Below are 20,574 nucleotides of genomic sequence, written 5' to 3'. Positions count from 1 at the left end.
ATACTTCCTTACAGTATTTGGTGATTTTTTATATACAATATTTATATACAATATGCCCTACATAGATGGGAGGGGCGTAATCATATCCATGAAAATGAAAGAGCGTCCACTTACACACTTTAGGCATATGGAGAGCTTGGATGCTAGAATAATGAAATGAGTTCCAGGCTTCTAATGTATACTCCTTAAGAGCTCTCTTTTCTACATGCTGTGAAATTTGGTGGTTGGTGACCTAAGCTGCAAACTCCAGGGAGTGATTTCACTTTAACCTGGGCCTACAGCAACTCTAAATAGGACAAGGGAAATGGAACTGGGAAGAGAGCATCTCCCTTCAATCAGTTGTCCAGATGTAGCCAAATACCTACTTAGATATTTGGCAACACAGAAATATAGACAGACACACACACACACAACACACACAACACACACACACACCATTTATTAACATTATGTTCTACAAGAGAAAAGGAAGGGATTTAATTATGATGATATGGATAAAATAGTTTCCATTACATACTTTAAGCAGACAGAGCGATGTTATGCTGGACTAATTACATGATTCCTAAACTTCCAAAATGTATCATCTTCCACATATGCTGTGGTAGGTGTTGTTCACAGGAGCCTGCAAGTCCAGGTGAATGACTTTATACTTAACACGGGCCTGTACAAATCTAAAAGGGGAAAGGAGGGGGTTTTGGGGGAGATTACCTCCCTCTAGATATCTAGATGGTGCCAAACATCTCAACATACTATTTGACAAAATGTATACATATAAAAATATTTTATATACATGAAGCCCCACCATGATGGATGGTAAGGGATTAAAAATGCTCATGATTATGAAAGAGCTTCCACTTACAGACTTTGGGCAGATGGTAAGATGTAGTCTTAAGTTAATGAAATGATAAATAGGTTCTCAAAAATGTAAGCTTATCACCTGATGGCTATTTTTTAAATACATGAATACTCATGGAAAAGTCTCCTTTCAAGCTACTTTAAAAACATTGGTAATGATAAGATAAACTAATTGTAATAAATATCTGATTTCATGACCCAAATATTTTACAAGCTAAAAACAATGATATGTTTTATAATATTCCATTATCTTGCTTTAATACTATCAACAACTATAGCATAGTCACTACAAATTCTGATTTTTTTCTTGCTTTCTGCTAGGCTTCTCAGGAATTGCTTAGGCCCCAGTCCACAGCACCTTGGGGCTGCAGGGACACTCAGTGGGATTCTGGATTTCTTAGGGGTAAAGGTAAGAGAGTGAATGCAAAGAAAGGAAAAAATAATTACTTGGAGGCAGAGCCTCAGTACTTAAATTTATCTGCAATAAATCTAGGGATAGGATAAAGGCAACTAAGAGAAATGTTCTTCTCTTTGGCAACATGGTAACCAAAACATATCTAAACAAACCAAAAAAATTGTATACATTTCATCCAGTGGTGTGGTGATGAAATTTCTTCAACTACCAACTTGAGGTAAAGGGGAGAGCCCTGCTTTATAACATTTGTTAGTTTTCATGGTATATATAAATACTTCCACCATTGCCAATTTCAAACCACAACTAGAAGTATGGAATTTCTGATATGGGAAGAGTTGTATAATAGCACACCATTACAAAGTATTTCTGCTACTTAGACACAACAGATGTAAATAATCTCAACAAAGAATATAGTAAAATGCATTTTGGGGACTTACTTTTGTTTTTAATATAATTTATTTAAGTACTGTCACTTCACTTTTAATAATGGCTGTATTTCATAGCCAGTTTAATAATAGCCATTATTAAATTCTAGAAAATTTGATAATCAGTGAGCCTTTATAAATTGGCTCCAACATACCACACAGCTAAATGAGTAAGAGGGAAGGAAATTTAGTATGTGTAGTTGAAAACATATTAAAGGATATTTAGGGTTCAAAAATGTTAATATGTTCAGTTTATTAGTCTCCTCAAGATGTAAAATATCCTCAAGAAAATAAGCAGTTTTGAAGGATATTAGGTATACAGATGTGGGTACTTATAACTATACAGGTAAATGTCCAATTTTAAAAAAGCTATATATCCTGAACAGTTTCCATGTGCTTTACAAGCTAACTGGACAAATGTACAAATTACGTTTCCATTACCTTGTTTTACTACAACGAATGACTCCATTACTAAACAAATTCTGGACTGGGTCCACCTTCTGCCTGAGTCAGGAAACTCTTTAGCTCCAAGTGTCACTAGAACATGATGCCACCATTACCAAGACTCAAAATGACAGAGAAGAGAACAATGAAGGGGGTGGGAAGAAGAGATGCCGAAGGCGGTGTAAGAGCACCCCAATTACAACCTGGGGCACTGACAGTTATCAAAGACTTAGAGCCTGAGCCAAAGGATACAGCTCCATGTTTCCCTAGTTCAGCATTGCACTGTTACACAGCAAGATGAAAAGATTACTGCATATCTCCATGCAACCATCTCAGCATACTTTCACAGGCTTTAACCTTGAGATGACAGATCTCTGAATAAGTGATAATTCACATTTTTTCCTGATGTTTGCAAATGTCTGGATGGATCATACCATGTGGACAAAAAATTTGTATAATTAATGTCAGTATTCATGTTTCAGACTATGCTCTTGTTACACTAAGCATAGAGCAATAAATGCTGCTCAAAATTTCCCAGAAAATGCAATCATGTATATTAGACAATGTTGATGAAGGTACAATTCTTTAATGTTTTATTTAGGAATGACTGTCGTAAAAGTCTTCCTCCTTGTACCAAAATTTAAAAAATTTCCACCATATCTGGAAAACTTAAAGACAGGTTTTTAAAAAATTATCCACAGAGTGATGTTAAAGATTGAATAGGTTGAATAATTAGTAAAGGTAGGTATGCTGATTCATCTTGCTAGCTGTGAGTCCAGCATGAAACTATATTCATGGGTTAATAAACATTTTAGACTTATTTGCTAATGCTCGGTTGAAGTATAATGCTGCCTTGCTTTTTTGAAGATGACACCATTGATCTTCAATCAGTGGGACTAGCACACTTAGTGATACTTTTGAAACTAAGGGACAATTTGTGATAAGTTGGTCATATTTTTTCACCCACTAAAATATTGGCATGCTAACTTCTTTTGCAGTCAGCAGAACACTTCTGATATACTGAGCCTAACTCAAAGCTGGGCATGTAAACAGAGATAGGCCTCTATCACAATCACACTTACAAACACATCTAAGTAAAAGATTCCTTTCAGTGGTTAAAAGTTCATCTAAGAAAGTAAGACAACCCAACAAGAAAGTGGTTAAATCATTTTTGATTGCTGTCGCCCACTGAGATCAGCATAAGTCTACTGATTAGTTGCCATGGGTTCCCATGGACAAATAAAATAATCATATATATTAAAAAATCCAAGATAAATAAGTAATGCTAAAAAAAGAACATAGTTAATATTAGTTGTGTGGTTAACGGAAATCAACAACCTTTTATAAAATGGTCCCGATGGAGGAGGAGAGTTTTTATTTGTTTCTAAATGGCTGCCATGATGAAATTTTGCCTCTTCATGTAGATTTTTACCTTCGGTCTCCTTCAACTCGCTTTTTACGAACTAGGTAAGAGAAAAAGAAAAAAAGGAAAGGTTTAAAGAGACAAACTAAAGGACTGTTCCTTAAACTCCACACAAACAACATTAATCACATAGAACAGCAACTCTACACATTTGAGGTTACAAATGATCCATGGCAATCAATGGAAATGATATAAAAATCCAACGGCTTGTGGAATTTACATAGAAATAAAGCTAGCTGGGAACTGGAATGTTATAATCTTCCCATTTCTAAAGAGTAGGGCTAGAATAGACCCACACAACAGTGAACATCTAAATATTTTCATGGTCACTTATTCACAGCATATCTTCTCAGTTTCTGTGCAACTCAACCACAAATAGGCTTTCACTCCCCAGGAAGAAATATTCACAATCTACTAACTCTGATAATGGCTTGAAGAGGAGAAGGAGCTGCAAACAGAAGTTCCAAAGTTTCTAAACTCATTTAAAATAAGAACTCCCATGTATCAACCTCCAAGGAAAGCATGATTCGGATGGAGGAGCAAACTTAGAGATTAAAGTTACCTTAAACTGGCAATGAATATCAAAGGAGTAGTCAGGTTTCCTGTTCCCAGTTTCTGTACCTGTCTTTCCCCTTTTCCAACTCTCCACCTGCAGGCCCATAGAAAGGGGCTGGTCTAAGCTTCCTTGATTAGGGAAATGCCCCATTGGTCTTACTCAGCCCACTCCTTTCTAGGCTAAAGAAAAGTAAACAAAAGCTGTTGTCCACAGTTGTTGCTCTTGGGCGCACTGACACCTCTCCATTTACTTTAATCCTCACTTAGTCTGTTTTTCTTGGTCTCCATCTTGTTCAGCTGTGAATTCCATGTGCTTTTCCTGGGTACTTTCTGACTGCTGCCTCCACCCTTTCTCAAAGTCCTATGTATTGGCACGCCCCTTTCCCCTCACCTTTTGCACCCCAAAGGCAAACAATGCACTATGCCCAGCAGGACTCTGGATGACACACACTGTACCCTAGCTGGGCTTCAGAGACTTAGTTAACTAATTCTGGGCAGGCAACTGGACATTAACCTTTACCTGCCCCTTTCAGCTCTAGGCCTTATTTTTCATCTTGCCCACTATCTGAATCCACCCTCTTTCTCCCATGGTCAACAATACACATGGTGAAAAAGCTTGCCTAGTTTGCATGCCAAGGTCTGGCATTCTTTCCTTGACTTCAAACACTGCTTGCCAGTGTTCTATCTGCTGGAAGTCCTTTCATCAAGCTGCTTCAGGTGACTGGGATGTCACTAGACCAAGCCTTCCTAATCTGTCCCATTTTTTTTTTTAAAGATTTATTTACTTATGCATACAAGAACTGGGGTGTAAACCAGAGGTACAGGGAGTGAGAGGAATCACCAGAGACAGAGTGGGGGAGCAGAACAGGCAGATTGATGAAATACACAGCTGAGGGGAGCAGTTGGCGAGACAGGAGAGGTCTCCTGCACCATGTGGGTTAACTCCCTGGCTGGGGATTGAAATTGTGCTGCAGTGGTTGGCAATCGCTTGAAAGCACTGTGTCTTTAACCCCTGTGCCACCAGGGAGGCCCCAATCTGTCTCATTCTTCCATGCTGTATTTGGCTAGCACATGTCCCACCTCATCCTAACAGAAAAAATGCCACAGATCTTCAATAATGAGTAGGCAGCAGGAAAAATCAAAGAGGGCTAATACAAAATTAAATAACAATCAATTCAACTACTGAATTTTCTACTCTGGGGTCCATATCCAAAAATAACTGAAAATCAAAAAATATCTGGGGTCCATATCCAAAAATAACTACCTCTGAGTTTAACCTTCCTAAGAGCTGTGCTAGTTTATTTCACATGTGAATCACCAAAGTATCTGACATAACCATATGCAAAACCTAAGTCCAAAAGCACAATCAGGAGTCAATCATAAGTGAACTGGGAATTTCCATGTCATTGTATCCAACTTCTGGTGCAGATAACAACACAGGATGATGATTTTCCGTAAGAAGTGTGTAAAGGAGACACAAATAAGCAAAGGACATCAAGCAAAAAATCAAAGGCTGTCTTGAAAAAAGAACAAACAGTTCTTGAGAAAATGCTACAAGGGAAGTTAAAAACCATGATGGTTCCTATGACCACGTAATAATGTGCCTTTGACGAAGGATGGACACCACAGGCAGCGGTATGGTATCTGTGAGATTTTCTATGCGAAGTAGAGAAATGAAAGGTCATCATACTCCTCTAACAGCACATATTGCAGCTGCATTACCCAGGTCGTTATTCTTTGTGATGGCAGCTGCCACCCTTGTTCGTGGTCCTTGCTTGGTAAACTGATATCCAAATTTAAGGATCCTTGAATTCTCCTCGAGCATCTGAGCAATTTCCATCTCTACAGCGGTTCCCAACTGCTGTCTCTGGTTGTGAACATGAACATATACACAAGGAGACAAGAAAGGTGGAGGAAACAGTTACTTGTGTGACTAAGATGCATGGCGACTTGGGCAAAAGATGGAGGCAACTGACAGGGGTAAAATCACTTGGGATATTTTCTCCCTTATAGTCATTTTCAGATCAGCTCCCTTATCTAAAGTAAAACCCAATAGACAAATGGTCAAATCTGCTAGCATGCTGCACTGAAAAGATTAGACAAATCATTTATGATGACAAGGATGATTCTATATGTTATATAAAAGCAAAACTTATTTGCTGTTCTAACTTACTCCAATATTTCTGGTTTAAACAAAAGGTGCTTTTTAATAGTGACTATCTTGTAGCAATCAATCCAATTACTGACTTTTTATTCTGGGGTTCATATCCAAAAATAATTAAAGATGATCCATTGAATGGGTCTTTTTCTCTTAGCAGTCTCTCTAGGAGATCCCCAAGAGGTTCATTTGTGGTTTGAACCATGACTAGGAGAACTATAAGAAAGTGAAGGGATTGGTGAGCTACAGAAAAATCACCAAGGTTTTAAATTGGTGGAGGTTTTTTTTTTAAATTGAGATATTAAAAAAAAAAAGTAGACTTAAAATGGGGGCATGCCAAGGATAGGAATTTAAAATTAAGTTAAAGGAGGGGCCTCCCTGGCGGCACAGGGGTTAAAGTTTCAGTGTTATGAAGCTATGGGTAGCCACTACAGCATGAGTTGGATCCCTGGCCAGGGAGCTACTCACATGGCACAGCAGACCTCTCCTGTCTCACCCATGGCTCTTCTCAAGTAGATCCGCCTGTTCTGCTCCCCACTCTGTCTCTGGTGAATCCTCTCAACCCCTGCACCTCTGATCTATACCCCAGTTCTTGAATGAACATATAAATAAAAATAAATCTTAAAAAAATTAAATTTAAGGAATAGTATATTTTTCTTTTTTTTTAAAGATTAATTTACTTATTTATGCATATGAGAACAGGGGTACAGGCCAGAGGAGTTGGCCCGTAAGAGGATCCACCAGAGACAGAGTGGGGAACAGAACAGGTGGATCTACTGAAATACACTGCTGAGGGGAGCAACGGGTGAGTCAGGAGAGGTCTGCTGCTCCATGTGGGTTGCTCCCTGGCCAGGGATCGAACTCATGCTTCAGTGGCTGCAGTTAGCTTCATAGGTTGCGTCTTAACCCCTTGCGCCACCAGGGAGGCTCAAATTTAAGGAATAGTATATTTTTCAAAGCAGATCCATGAAAAAAAGTACAGGCTAGTTTAGAAAAAAACTAAAAAAAAAAGTATAAAGTTCCCTTCCCCCAGTATTTTCATTCCCCAAGAGAAAGTATGGCATGCAGTATGTTGTCTTTTAAATTATTTGTATTTTCTGCCCAAAAATAGATGACTGGATCAAGAAGATGTGGTACATATATACCATGGAATATTACTCAGCATTCAAAAAAGATAAACACATGCAATTTGCTGCAACATGGATGGCGCTGGAAGGGATCATGCTCAGCGAAATAAGCCAAAAAGAAAAAGAAAAATACCGGATGGTCTCACTCATAGCAGGAATCTAGAAAACTTAAATAAGGGACCAGGAAAATGAATAACTATAAGAAAGTGAAAATCAAAATCAACAAAAAACTATGAACCAGAGACACTTTTAGGGGGGCGGGGGCGGGAGGGGAGGGATTGGGGTCAGAATGGGGGGCTGCAATTGTATGGGGAATATAACAATAAAATTTATAAAAAAAAAAAAATAAATAAATAGTATCATTAAATTTAAAAAAAAAATAAATTATTTGTATTTTCTATGTGTTCATTTATCTATGTAATTGCATACACATTACATATATCCTTTTCTCACACAGCTAGTGTATTTTTCTAAGACATGTTTTTGTTTTTTATTTAACAGTAAGAACATGTTTACCTCCACCTTATAAATGGCTGTATAGCATTCCATTGAAGTGATGAGTCATAATTTAGCTAAGCCCTCATCACTGACTGCTACCAGTTTCTACTATGTCAAACAAACACTTCAGTGAATTTCCCTTGCCCACAGTACATGCGTTGGCATTTCTGTAAGTATGCCTATAGGCCGAATTATAGCTGCATCAAAGAGTAAACATGTCTCAAATTTTTATATATTACTGACTTCAAAAGTTATGACAATTTGTACTCCTACCAACTGTTCCAGAATTACAGTTTTCTCTACCCAACCATCAGGGCATATTATCAATCTATTTCATTTTTGTCAATCCAACAGGTCAACTTTCTATTCACTTGGAGTGATTTAATGGCTTTAATTTGCCTTTCTCAAATTGTAAATAAATTTTATTATGCATTTGTATTTCTTTTTTGAAACTACCAAGCTCTGTCAATAGCCCATTTTTCTACCAGCTTTGGTGCCTAGTTTTTTTCTTGATTTGTAAGTTTCCTAGATATTAGGAAATCAGCCTGTTGTCAAATGTGCTGAAAATACTTAAATCAGTGTGTCTTTTTATTTTCTTCTTGATTACTCTAAAGGTCTTTTTCATTATGGGATGGTCAAATTTATCAAACTCTTAGATTTTGTATCATGTTTAGGAAGTCTGATTTCATTCATTTGCTTTATGATTTCATAAATATTTTTATTATTTATTATTTTAATATTCAAATCTTCATTTCATGTGGAATGAGTTTTAGTATGTTAAGATAGACACCTGACTTAATTTTGTTCCAATATGCTAATATATTATCCCATCATTTTTTACTACATTCTTCTCTCACTGATTTGAAATACCACTTTGCACAAAATTCTCAAGTATACTTGGGTATTTATGGACTTTATTGCTAACCAAGGCTATTTCTGCACCATTATGGTGCAATTTTGATGGCTTTATCATATACAACTTATAAAAATTTTCATTTATTTATGTATACAAGCATTGGGGTGTAGGCCAGAGGTGTGGGGGCGGGATGTGTGAGAGGTCTGCTATGCCAGCCATGTGGGTCACCTCCCTGGCCTGGCCTGGGAATGAACTTATGCTTCAGTGCCTGGCGATACCTTGATAGCGCTGAGACTCCAACCCCTGCACCACCAGGGAGGCCCCTCATATACATATTTTATAGAGGCATGTTATTTATTTATTTGTTTGTTTGTTTGTTTGTTTATACATGCACTGGGTACAGTTAGAAGCACGGGAGGGTGAGAGAATTCACCAGAGCCAGAGCAGGGAGCAGAGCAGGCAGAAGGACCGAAGTACACTGCTGAGGGGAGCAGCGGGCGCCAGGAGAGGTCTGTGCGCCACGTGGGACCTTCCTCTGGTGGCCGGGGAGCAGCTGGGGATTGAACCCGCGCCACAGAGGCCGCGGGCAGCTTCGCAACCCAGTGCTCAACCGCTGCGCCACCAGGGAGGCCCTACATATTTTAATATACCTTTTAAACTGGGCATTTTAAGTGCTGAGTAGACAAAGGAAAAAAGTTCAGGAAGAAACTTTTGTGTCCAAGGTAAGATCCAAGGTTTAACTCTTTGCACTTCTTTGTTTTCATCCAGCAACCTAACAATTCTGCTTGTCCATGATGTAGAGACTAGTGTTCTAAGCAATGTGGATCAATGGCAGGAAGATGCAGCAAAAATGTGAGATGCTGATTTCAAAGGTTTATGAGCAATTTTAAGTCATGGTACACTTTAGATTAAAGTCCTATATTCAGGACTGAGGCCCAAGTTTGGGGCTGACACAGTTTCAGCTTAAGCTCCTGGAAAGCCAAGGTGCTATCCAAGGGCAGACAGAGATGATGGTGAATGTGGCTTACTGAAGGGATGACATGAAAGCTCCTTTATTTCTTCTCACAAATCTCAAGCATCTGGAGTTCTGTACATGGGTAACTTCTAGGATGGGCATGCTATTCACTCTAAAGAACACAGGATCTAAGGAAAATTATTTTGGGAAGGAGGGGTACAGAAAAAAAAGGTGGAGTAAGTAATATAACACAGGGCATCTTTTTAGCCTGAGTTGTTTTTTGTTTTTTTTTTTTTTTTTGAGGCGTTTTCTGTTTAACCCAGAGTAACCAATGAATACCAGAATGTCTTATAATTTAGATATGTTTCTATTTTTTATGCTAAATCATTAAATTTAAAAAAAGCCAATAGTTCCCCTGTTCTCTCTGGCAATGAACAGAGGACTTGCACTAAAATACCTTCCCCCTCCCCTCACCTCCCCATGTCCTAGGCATTAAGTCCCAGCATTATCATGCTATCACCGCTAAGGCCCACCAGAAAGCTAACCCACAGCAGACCTCTCCTGTCTCGCCTGCTGCTCCCCTCAGCAGTCTTTCAGTCAATCTGCCTGTTCTGCTTCCCACTCTGTCTTTGGTGAATCCTCCCACGCCCCGCACCTCTGGTCTACATGCCAGTCCTTCTATAAAATAAATAAATATTAAAAAAAACAAAAAAAAAGAACGAACTCCTTAGTCCTGGTTAGGAAAAACAGGAGAATAGAAGTAGAGTTTTATGGAACTTGTTGGGGGTCTCCAACCTTAAGACAAAATTCCTAGGTGAGACCCTGAGGCTTTATCAGATTCTGGAGGCCCTAAAAAGGGGAATTTCCTTCATATAAGAGGCAGTCTTCATTTTTAAAAAAATTATTTATTTATGCATAGAACTGGGGTTTAGGCCAGAGGTACAGGGATGTGTGTGTGAGAGAGGATTCACAGAGACCACAGTAGGAAGCAGAATGGGTGGATCTACTGAAATACACTGCTGAGGGGACCAGCGGGAGAGACAGGAAAGGACTACTGTGCCATTAGTGGGTTTGCTCCATGCCTGGGAATTGAATTCAGGCCGTGGCATGCCTTTGTGGTAATAGTGAGACTTGGAGGCCCCCAAGAGGTTTTCTTAACGGGGCCTCCCACCACCCTAAAGGGGAATGCTCATAGAACAAGTCTCCCTGTTCTTCCTTCTTTCTAGTCCATTTCAGGGCCCTTTCTTTCTTTCTTTCTTTCTTTCTTCTATATGGTGTCTAGACCCTTTAGAGTCACTGAATTCCAGGCAGACACTCCCCTGTAGCCAAAGGGGCAGAGCACAGCATCATGCTGAGAATTTTTTGTTGGCAGGAGCCAGTAATGCCAGCAAAGCGACTCTGAAGGCACTAGAGGCTGATTCTGGGAAAAGAGGTCTAAAGGGCACAGGAAGTGGCAGTTCCAGAGAAAAGCAGCTTGCTTTGATTATTGATGGGAACCAGAGAAATGCTGTGACAGAGCTGGGGTTGTGATCACACTGCGTGCTCTAAGTCACACCACCTTTTAGAATCCTGAGGCCTTTTGAATGGGCTCCATGGCCAGCACCAGACTGCAAGAGCCCTGGTGTACTCTTTCGAGAAGCAAGGAAAAGGCTGAGACAGGATTCGGTAAAGATTCCTGTTAAGAGGCAACAGATGATGATGGTGGATCAAAGCAGCTGTGGACACTTCTGGCCCCACCTCCTCGCTTTCTCCTCTGGTGTCGAGCCCGGTGTTGGGGATAGCTGCTTCTTAATATCTAAGGTTACTACACTGTGCACTGTTTAATTATTAACATGCTCTTCCATACACCTGCCACAGAAGCTATTAGAATTTACAGAAAATATCAAGTCAAGTCACAGAACTTTGTCTTTTCACTCTCTGCACAGCGACATCCCTTTCATCGGGTCCTGTGAATAAGCTCACCTGGTTGTCAATCTTGATCTCCGTCAAGGTGTCATTTTCTCTCAGTGCCTCTACCAGGGCGAGGATCCCAGTTCCAGTGATGAAATTGGATTCTACGTTTAGGCTTTTCAAGGTCTTGTTTATTTTCAGCATATCTGCAAAAGCCTTATTATGCAAAAATAATTAAACACTGGCATTACACTTAAATCCCAATTAAGTATTTTTTGCATAACTTAAAACCAGTTAAATCATACTTTCACCTCCAAGTAACAAAAAGTAATTTAAAATTGCAATAAAAAAGTTTAGTTCAGCAGCCCAGACATGACTTTCAATACCTATAAGACTAAAATAAGATACTGGCATAAGATTATTGTAAGGACATTTTTTTTTAAAGATTGATTTATTTATACAAGCACTGGGTACAGTCAGAAGTGCGGGAGGGTGAGAGAATTCACCAGAACCAGAGTGGGGAGCAGAGCAGGCAGAAGGCCCGAAGTACACTGCTGAGGGGAGCAGCAGGCGGCAGGAGAGGTCTGCACGCCATGTGGGACCCTCCTTCGGTGGCCGGGAGCAGCTGGGAATCGAACCGGCGCTGCAGAGGCTGCGGGCAGCTTCACAACCCAGAGCTCAACCGCTGAGCCACCGGGGAGGCCCAGGACATTTTTTTTTTTTAAGATTTATTTATTCATACATACAGGAACCGGGATACAGGTCAGACACTTGGAGGGTGGGAGGATTCACCAGACAGAGCAGGGAACAAAACAGGCAGACAGACTGAAATACACTGCTGAGGGGAGCAGCGGGCGAGGCAGGAGAGGTCTGCTGTGCCATGTGGGATTCTCGCAACGAGCTGGGATCGAACCCGCGCTTGCAGAGGCTGTGGACAGCTTCACAGCACTGCGCTCAACCACCTGCGCCACCAGGGGAGGCCTTTCTGTAAGGACATTTTTACAAAATCACTACCATCTGTTATCATTGCTAGGTTTTTGGTTTTTTTGAAAAGGCATTTTTAACATTAGAGAAAATGAAGGACAATTTCAGAATTATTTTGTCCCTGTTACAATGGATGAATTACAAAACACTTCACTGTTGCTAGCATTAAAGCACTGTTGATTTGATCATCTTATTTCAGGCCATCTGTAAATCAGAATTCCACAAAGATAACTTTTGGAGCAAAATTTTCACTCAGAGTGGCAAATCCAAAGGAGAGCTCCCAGTTAACAGCAGACTGCACACAAGTCTCTCTTTGCCTGCCCACTGTACTCCCAAAGTTTCTGTCATGAAGAAATAATTTTTATTTTTTTTTAAAGATTTTATTTTTTTTACATAGAAGAACTGGGGTATAGGCCAGAGGTACAGGGAGTGAGAGAATTCACCAGAGTAGGGAGCAGAACAGGCAGATCCATTGAAATAGACTGCTAAGGGGAGCAGTGGGTGAAACAGGAGAGGTCACCTGCGCCATGTGGGTCAACTCCATGGCCATGGATCGAACTCATATGGTGGTAGTGCTGAGACTTAACCACAAGGCCACCAAAGAGGCCCTCAGAAATAATTATTAAATGACTAGCGTGCTGACAGTACAAGAAAACAAACAACAACAACCAAAAAAGAGGGCCATTATCTTGAAGAACTGCGAAAACACAGCAAATAGATTGGTGGAGAACTTAGCTCAAAGGAAGCTGATACCTGAGATGCCACAGGTAAGTCCCAGCTGGGACAAATGGAGCAGATGCAGAACACACCAGCCCTCTGGGGAGTTCCCAGAAAAAGAAAAACTTCAGGGAACCTATCAGTAGAAATCTCCCAGGAAAGCCTCTGGTGAGAGTGCAGGACTCCAGAGAGAAGCACCTCCAGGCCTTCCACAAACAAAATGCAGGAGAATGAGGAGCAAGGCAGCTATGTCCAGGAAAGAAAATAATAGCTGATGCTTAAATAATGAGGGAGTTAAGGGAATCAAGTTCCCCCTAGTAGTCTTCTCTGTCAAAAATCTGAGATAATTTTTGACTCCTCACAAAACTTAACAGTGGGGCCTCCCTGATGGTGCAAGGTTACATCTCAGCACTATGAAGCTGTCACCAGTCACTGTAGCATGAGTTTGATCCCCGGCCTGGGAGCTAACCCACATGGCACAGCAGACCTCTCTTGTCTCACCTGCTGCTGCCCTCAACAGTGTATTTCAGTGGATCTGCCTGTTTTGCTCCCCACTCTGTCTCTGGTGAATCCCCTCATGCCCCCACACCTCTGGCCTAAACCCCAGTTCTTGTATGCATAAATAAATAAATATAAATCTTTAAAAAAAACCCCAAAACTTAACAGTAGTCCTTTGGTATCTCCAGAAGATTGGTTTCAGAACCCCCATACCAAAATCCAGATGCTCAAGTCCCTTTCAATTGGTGGGTTCTGCATTCATGGATTCAACAACTGACATCAACAATTGGTTGAATCTGTGACTGTGGAAACTGCAGGTAGGAAAAAAAAATCCACATATAAGGGGACCCATGGATTCAGGTAGTTCAAACCCATGTTGTTCAAGGGTCAACTCTACACTGACATGGATCCCTCAGAGAGTGAGAAACCCTTTGAACTGTAGCAGTTGTGGGGGATTCCCAGGATATCTGCCAGCTCCTCAAATATACACTACAGGGAAGGATGCTGGTCAATTCACCTGTCTGCCTACAAGTATCCATTCATGACTTCATTGTTCATTAAGAAAAGACTATCAGGCTCTTACTGCATGCCAGCAATCCTCAAAACAAAAATCCTTGACCTAGGGAGGTTATATTTGAGCATAGGGCAGAATCAGTAATAAAATATATAGCCTGTCAGATGATGACAAATGGAGAAACACAAATAACTCACTTTCAAGGGAGGTTGGTAAACAGATCTACACAACTGCAGAGGAAATGATCTTGGTTTACACAAACCAGTTACATTCTCTATGAAATATGAAGGTGCAGAAATAGGAAGGGGTAGTCAGTGATTGCCAGGAAATCCAACATCGTGAAATGAAAAAGCCAAGTTGACTAAACAGAACAACATGGCGTGGAGGTGACAGACTATTCAAGGAACAGAACATCAAAATTCTAATTGCTATTCTCCCTTCCCCTGCTCCTCAGAGGAAAAAGGAAAAGAAAAGGGATTATATGTATAAAATAAACTCTGGCTATTACGAAAAAGAAAGAAAAATAGCAAGAAAATGTTTTGCCAATTTTAAATACTACATTAAGGCTGAAAATAAGATATCCAGAATTAGAAAAGGCATGGCTGAAGACCAAGTTGGTAAGCTAGATGATAAAGCTGAGGATATTACCAAGAAAGTAGAAAAAAAAAGCAAAGAGAAAATAGGAAAGAAATGTTAGAGATATGGAGGAACAATGATACAAAAGTTCAACAGTCATCTGGTGGGAGTTTCAGAAGAACTAGGAAAAAAAAGACAAAAGAAGGGAAGGAATTGTAAAATCATAAGGAAAGTTCTCCTAAAGTTGAAGAAAGTGATGAATTGCTTCTGAAAGAACCCAGTGGATGTTAAGCAGAATGAATAAAAAAGACTTAAAACACATACAAGTGAAATTTCAGAACTCCAGGGGAAACGAGAATCCTAAGAGTCTCTAGGAAGAAAAAAAAAGTTATTTATAAAGGAACAAAAATCAAATCAGCCAGCATCAGTCACTAGATTATAATCAGAACATGTGTATGTGTGTGTGTGTGTGTGTGTGTATATATATATATATATATATATATATATATATATATGGCTAGTGTCTACATGGTCAAATAATTGTAAATGCTGGGTGATAAGCTTTAACTTTTCCTAATCATTCTATATACAAAACAAAATATAATGACATAAAATTTACAAAGCTCAAGCCTGTAAAAATAATGGAATAAACTATATTGGAGACAGAAGAGGAAGGAGGGCTGATAGGCAGAGTGAGTATAGAACTGCCCTCACCTTTTTTTTTTTTTTTTAAAGATTTATTTATTTATACAAGAACCAGGGTACCCTGGCCAGATCTGTGGGAGGGTGAGAGGATTCACCAGAGACAAAGCAGGGAACACTGCCCTCATCTTTTCTAACAGAGAATTAAAAATATCTAAGAAGATGAATCAAAAATAAAAATGCATGTACATGAGTGTTTTTTGACCCTGGCTGCACATTAGAATGACCTCAGTGCTTAAAAAAATATACTAATCCTTGGGTCCCACCCCAGATGAATTCAACCAGAATCATAGGCTGTGACCTGGACAGCTGCATATTTTAGAAATTCCCTAGGTGACTAATGTTCAGCCAAGACTGACAACCACTTTAATTAAAGCATAATGACAACAACCAGAAGAATGAAAAAACAAACAACTAAATGCAACTGTTCTTGGGGACAAGAACAAGGAACTTTTAAACTGCTTATTTGTTTTTTTTAGGGCAGGGAAAAAAGGAAGAAGGAATCTAACTTGGGACAAGAAAAGGGTTTCTTAACTTCTACACTACTAACATTTGAAATCAGAGAATTCTCTGTTGTGGGAAGTTGTCTTCTGCATTGTAGCTGGTCAGCAGCATCCCTTGCTTCTGAGACCCACTAAATGGCAACAGCACCCCTCATAGTTATAACAACCAAAAATACCACGAGTCGCTGCCAAATGTTCCCTGGAGGGCAAAACAGTCCAGAGTTGAGAACCTGGGTTGGACTAGAAGAATAATCCTGTGTTTTAGTCAAGCAGATGGTTGAACTACAAAAACATCTCAAAGATTTGGGCTGGTATTATTGTACACCATGTAAATTAAAGTGCATTTATTCAGTGCTAGGCCTTTAATTAGGATTAAACGTATAAATTTTAATTAGAACTCCAGAAGGGAATGCATCAGGCCTTTCCTTATGGATGCCGTAAGCTTTGGGATCTACTTTCATTATTAGAATAACAAAATGTCAGAGCAATAGAGCAATTAGGCCTTTATTAAAAAAAGTTGCAGGACCTTCTGGCAAGTAGCCAGGATCTTGCTAATTTCTTTTAAGCTTAAGAAAACACTTCTCTCACACTGAACAAAACAGGGGAGATTTAGCTAAACATAAGCCTGGACCGTAGGCCCAAGTTCATTTTAGTACAGCAAATATTTGAGCACCTATTGCATGTGCTGGGGATAAGAGTGGTAAAACAAAGATCAAATTTCTTAAATTTTGTACAAATAATCAGAGCAGAAATACATTTTTCAAGAGAGAGAGTTTTGCTTTCTACACTTGACAGTATTGTGTGGAAATGCAGTTTTCTTGCAATGTCCAAACGGTAGCCACAAGACACCTCACTAGTGAGTCCTTAAAAAATGGTTAGTCTCAAGTAAGATGTGCTGTAAATGTGAAACACACACTGGATTTCAAAAATATATAATGAAAAAAATAAGGTAAAATATCACATCACATTTTCCAATTCCATTTTGAAATGATAATATTTTGGGTTACTGGTTTAAATAAAATGTATCATTAAAATTAACTTTTAGGGGCCTCCCCGGTGGCGCAGCGGTTGAGCGCTGGGTTGCGAAGCTGCCCGCAGCCTCTGCAGCGCCGGTTCGATTCCCGGCTGCTCCCCGGCCACCAGAGGAGGGTCCCACATGGTGCGCAGACCTCTCCTGCCGCCCGCTGCTCCCCTCAGCAGTGTACTTCGGTCCTTCTGCCTGCTCTGCTCCCCGCTCTGGCTCTGGTGAATTCTCTCACCCTCCCGCGCTTCTGACTGTACCCAGTGCATGTATAAACGAAACAAATGAACAAACAAACAAATAAATAAAACATGCCTCTATAAAAAAAAAAAAAATTAACTTTTAGGTTTTTTTTTTTTAATGTGACTACTAGAAAACTTAAAAGTCACATGTGTTTTATATTTGTGATTCATTTTATTTCTATTGGATAGTGCTGTCCTAAATTCTTGACTTTTATGTGGCACCAATGTTAATAATTATAACATTTTCTTTTACATATTTGGGGATTTTCTCTATATTGCCACTCAGTGGGGGCAAGTTTCTGCTACGAGGGTGGTTAGATGGGAGCATTTGCAGCATGGTGAACTGAAGTTAAGTATAGGTCACTTAAATTCATTCCTGGCTTAGTCATATACTGTGTAATCTTTGTTGTTACTTAACCTCTCTGAGCCTCAGTTCACCTATCTGTAAAGTGGGGATAATGCCATCTTACGTATACACAGCTTGTTTGCATTCACAGTAATGCTATAAATGACTCATTGAATCTATTTTTGAACCTTAAATAGAAAATCTCTTGAAGCTCTTTGCTTTCATGCTGCTTTTTAATTCTCAACATTGAGTTTTTCAGCCATAATCATAGTCTCAATTGCCTGTGGGGTAAATCAACCAACTTTCAATCTATAGAAAGGTTCTCTTTTGGCTGCCTCACAGCTAGAGAACCAATTGGGGGCAAGCAGGTGAGGGCTGGACCACATGAAGCTATCTAGACATAAGGCTGAGAGAGGCTTTTCTTTTTACATCCTTAAGGACAGCAATTATTCCTCACAGTGGTATTGTGTGTTTCTCACATGGAATGCATTCAACACATAGTGTTGAATAGTGTATATTCAACAATATACAACAATATAGTGTATATTCAACAATAGTGTATAGTGTTTGATACTGTATTGAAAACAGTATCAAAGAGCTTATATTTTGAGTTTATTTAGTTCACTTAGCAAGTTACCCAGTTGACCAAGTATAGAAATTATTTACTGGTAGAATTCACAATGGATTATAAACTTTTCCCACTCCTGCCATTTTTCTGTAAATAAAATATTTACTATATTAAATAAGAGTGATATATCATTTCTTTACTCATCCCTTTAGTCATCTACATATAAAATGTATTGTGAATGTTTGCTATATTGAAAACAAATCTACTGAAGGGAAGAGATTTTAGAAAATCATGTACAGATCAGAACCTTTAAACTGTTAATTTCACTTTACCAATGATCTAGTTCTGCTCTTTTTCTACTTTAACTATAGGCTTCAAATCCAAAACTGCCCTCAACCTACAAATTTAGCGATGTAATAATTACAGGTGAAAACATCAATTTTGTAGCTTAGTTCCTCTTTTACATGAGTGCTTATTTCAAGTTTGCTGTGGTCATCATGGAAATATTCTGTGTTGCTACAGGGGTGGAGAGTATGTTCTTTCATTCACTTAACAAGTATTTTTCAAACATCTATTCTGCACCAGCACCATGGTTAGTAGTCATTACTTTCAGGTTATCAGTTTTTAATGCTATTTTAGATCTTCCAAAAGACATGTTACTTTAAGTCACATCAAGTCAAGAAAACATCTATTCTTCTAGCTTGAGTCAAGAGCAGAATATTAGGTGCTATAGAATCTTAGGCTGGTGCTCAGTCTCCTGCTAACATTTTAGCAAATGTCTGACAGTGAGGCATTGTTATGTAAATATAGCACAGCTCGATGGTTAAACATCCTGGTTGTGGAACCAGAAAGACCAGTGGTAAATCCTGGCTCTGCCACTAACTGGCTGTGTTGCTTTAGAAAAGTTAACCTTTGTGTACCTCAGATTGCTCATTTGATAAAGTGGAAACTAATAATAGTATACACCTCATAGCATTGTAGTGAGGCTTAGATGAGGTGATGCGTGTAAAGCGCAGAGATCAGTGTTGGCATTTACTAACTGCGCAAGAAATGTTAGCTATTAAGGAATAACCCTGATGATAGCAATGGCAGTCATTTCTTGGGTCAAGATGCTTCCTTATTTAGCTGAATTACCTAAAATACATAGAAGCAACAAGGCTTTTTTTTTTTTTTCATATACGGGTGTTAAATAAAAATGAGTTAATTTTAAAGATCTGCTGGGCTTTATTTGATGATCTGTGAACTGGGCTACCTGCCAAGTAGCACATAAGAGAGTTCTCAAAAACAGTACATAATGAAAGGCTTTTATAGGTAGAAAGAAGGCAAGATAAAGGAAAAAGAAATTATCTCTGGCTTGGGTAACATACTTATGGGAAACAGAAAGGTCATGTGGCAGAATATCTTTCCTTTGGGGAATGGAAAAGATTACCTCAGTAGTGCTGACCAGAAAATTCCATATTGACCAGCAAGACTAGATTCCTTAACTGCAGTTAAGTGAGGTATCTTGGTGGTCTCAGCACCAGGGCTGCCACAGTCAGTTTCCTTTAATATTGGTTAATAGTGTCAAACAAAAAATGTTTCAAGATTCAGTTGTTTAAAGTGTTTTTGAAACATTAATCCATTTCAAAGATTTAGATGAAATATACTTTAACATTTTTTATATGTTCTGAATTCCTATAGGATTTGGGAGTCTTACAATACCTATTGACCAAAGTGTTATTGTACATAGCAAAAGTTTCATAAAATTTATATAAGCACAGGATGAAATTTAAATATATATTTAGCTAAATGCCTCCTAATCCAATCCTGTTTCTTTCTCCTAAAAGTATAATGCTAACAAAATCAGTTAATTCAAAGTGCCTGACAGTTGGTTTCTGTTTTACTGTCTTCTAATAGCTAATTTTGCTTATTAACTGTGTAGAAAATAAATTTACCAGATCCAAAAAATGTTTGTTGATAAAAGGAATTATAAGTAGTTTCTAAAAAATTAAATATTTTCATATTATATTAATAAGAATTTTACTCACAATTGCCACAGGGTCATTGCTTCGGGTTGCAGCCAGACTGAACTTCTTTACATGAGTGTTGGTCTCCAGAGCCTTTGCAAATTCCTTCAGGGTTGGAATTGGAATATTCTAAGATGAGGAAGACACAGAGAGCTGATGATCCATTTTGAAGTATCCTACCCCAAGCTTTTTGAATATTTTATATATTTAGATGGCAAATTGTATGGTATCCTCTAAAAGATATTCAACACCCATTCTCCAGCAACCAAGTTACCCTGCGTCAATAGCACCACTCA

At 39.0% G+C, this 20,574-nt stretch overlaps 1 protein-coding gene across 2 annotated transcripts in view; it reads right to left on the bottom strand.

Annotated features, from left to right (window-relative positions):
* Nucleotides 1-3,567: 3,567 nt before the first annotated feature.
* Nucleotides 3,568-20,574, bottom strand: part of TMOD2 (tropomodulin 2) — a gene marked incomplete at both ends in the record, with an annotated part of 30,738 nt that continues 13,731 nt past the window's right edge. The window contains 4 exons of one of the 2 annotated variants that reach the window (XM_084240439.1): nucleotides 3,568-3,602; nucleotides 5,840-5,984; nucleotides 11,674-11,817; nucleotides 20,300-20,407. In XM_084240439.1, the coding sequence (XP_084096565.1) occupies nucleotides 3,568-3,602; nucleotides 5,840-5,984; nucleotides 11,674-11,817; nucleotides 20,300-20,407 (432 nt within the window). The remainder of the gene's footprint in view (nucleotides 3,603-5,839; nucleotides 5,985-11,673; nucleotides 11,818-20,299; nucleotides 20,408-20,574) is intronic. The other variant, XM_084240440.1, reaches the window with a different exon arrangement.

The sequence above is a fragment of the Talpa europaea genome, assembly GCF_964194135.1.
Source record: "Talpa europaea genome assembly, chromosome: 8".
NCBI lineage: Eukaryota > Metazoa > Chordata > Mammalia > Eulipotyphla > Talpidae > Talpa > Talpa europaea.
Note: the sequence above shows the minus strand (reverse complement) of the source record. Positions and strands in the feature narration are given on the sequence as shown.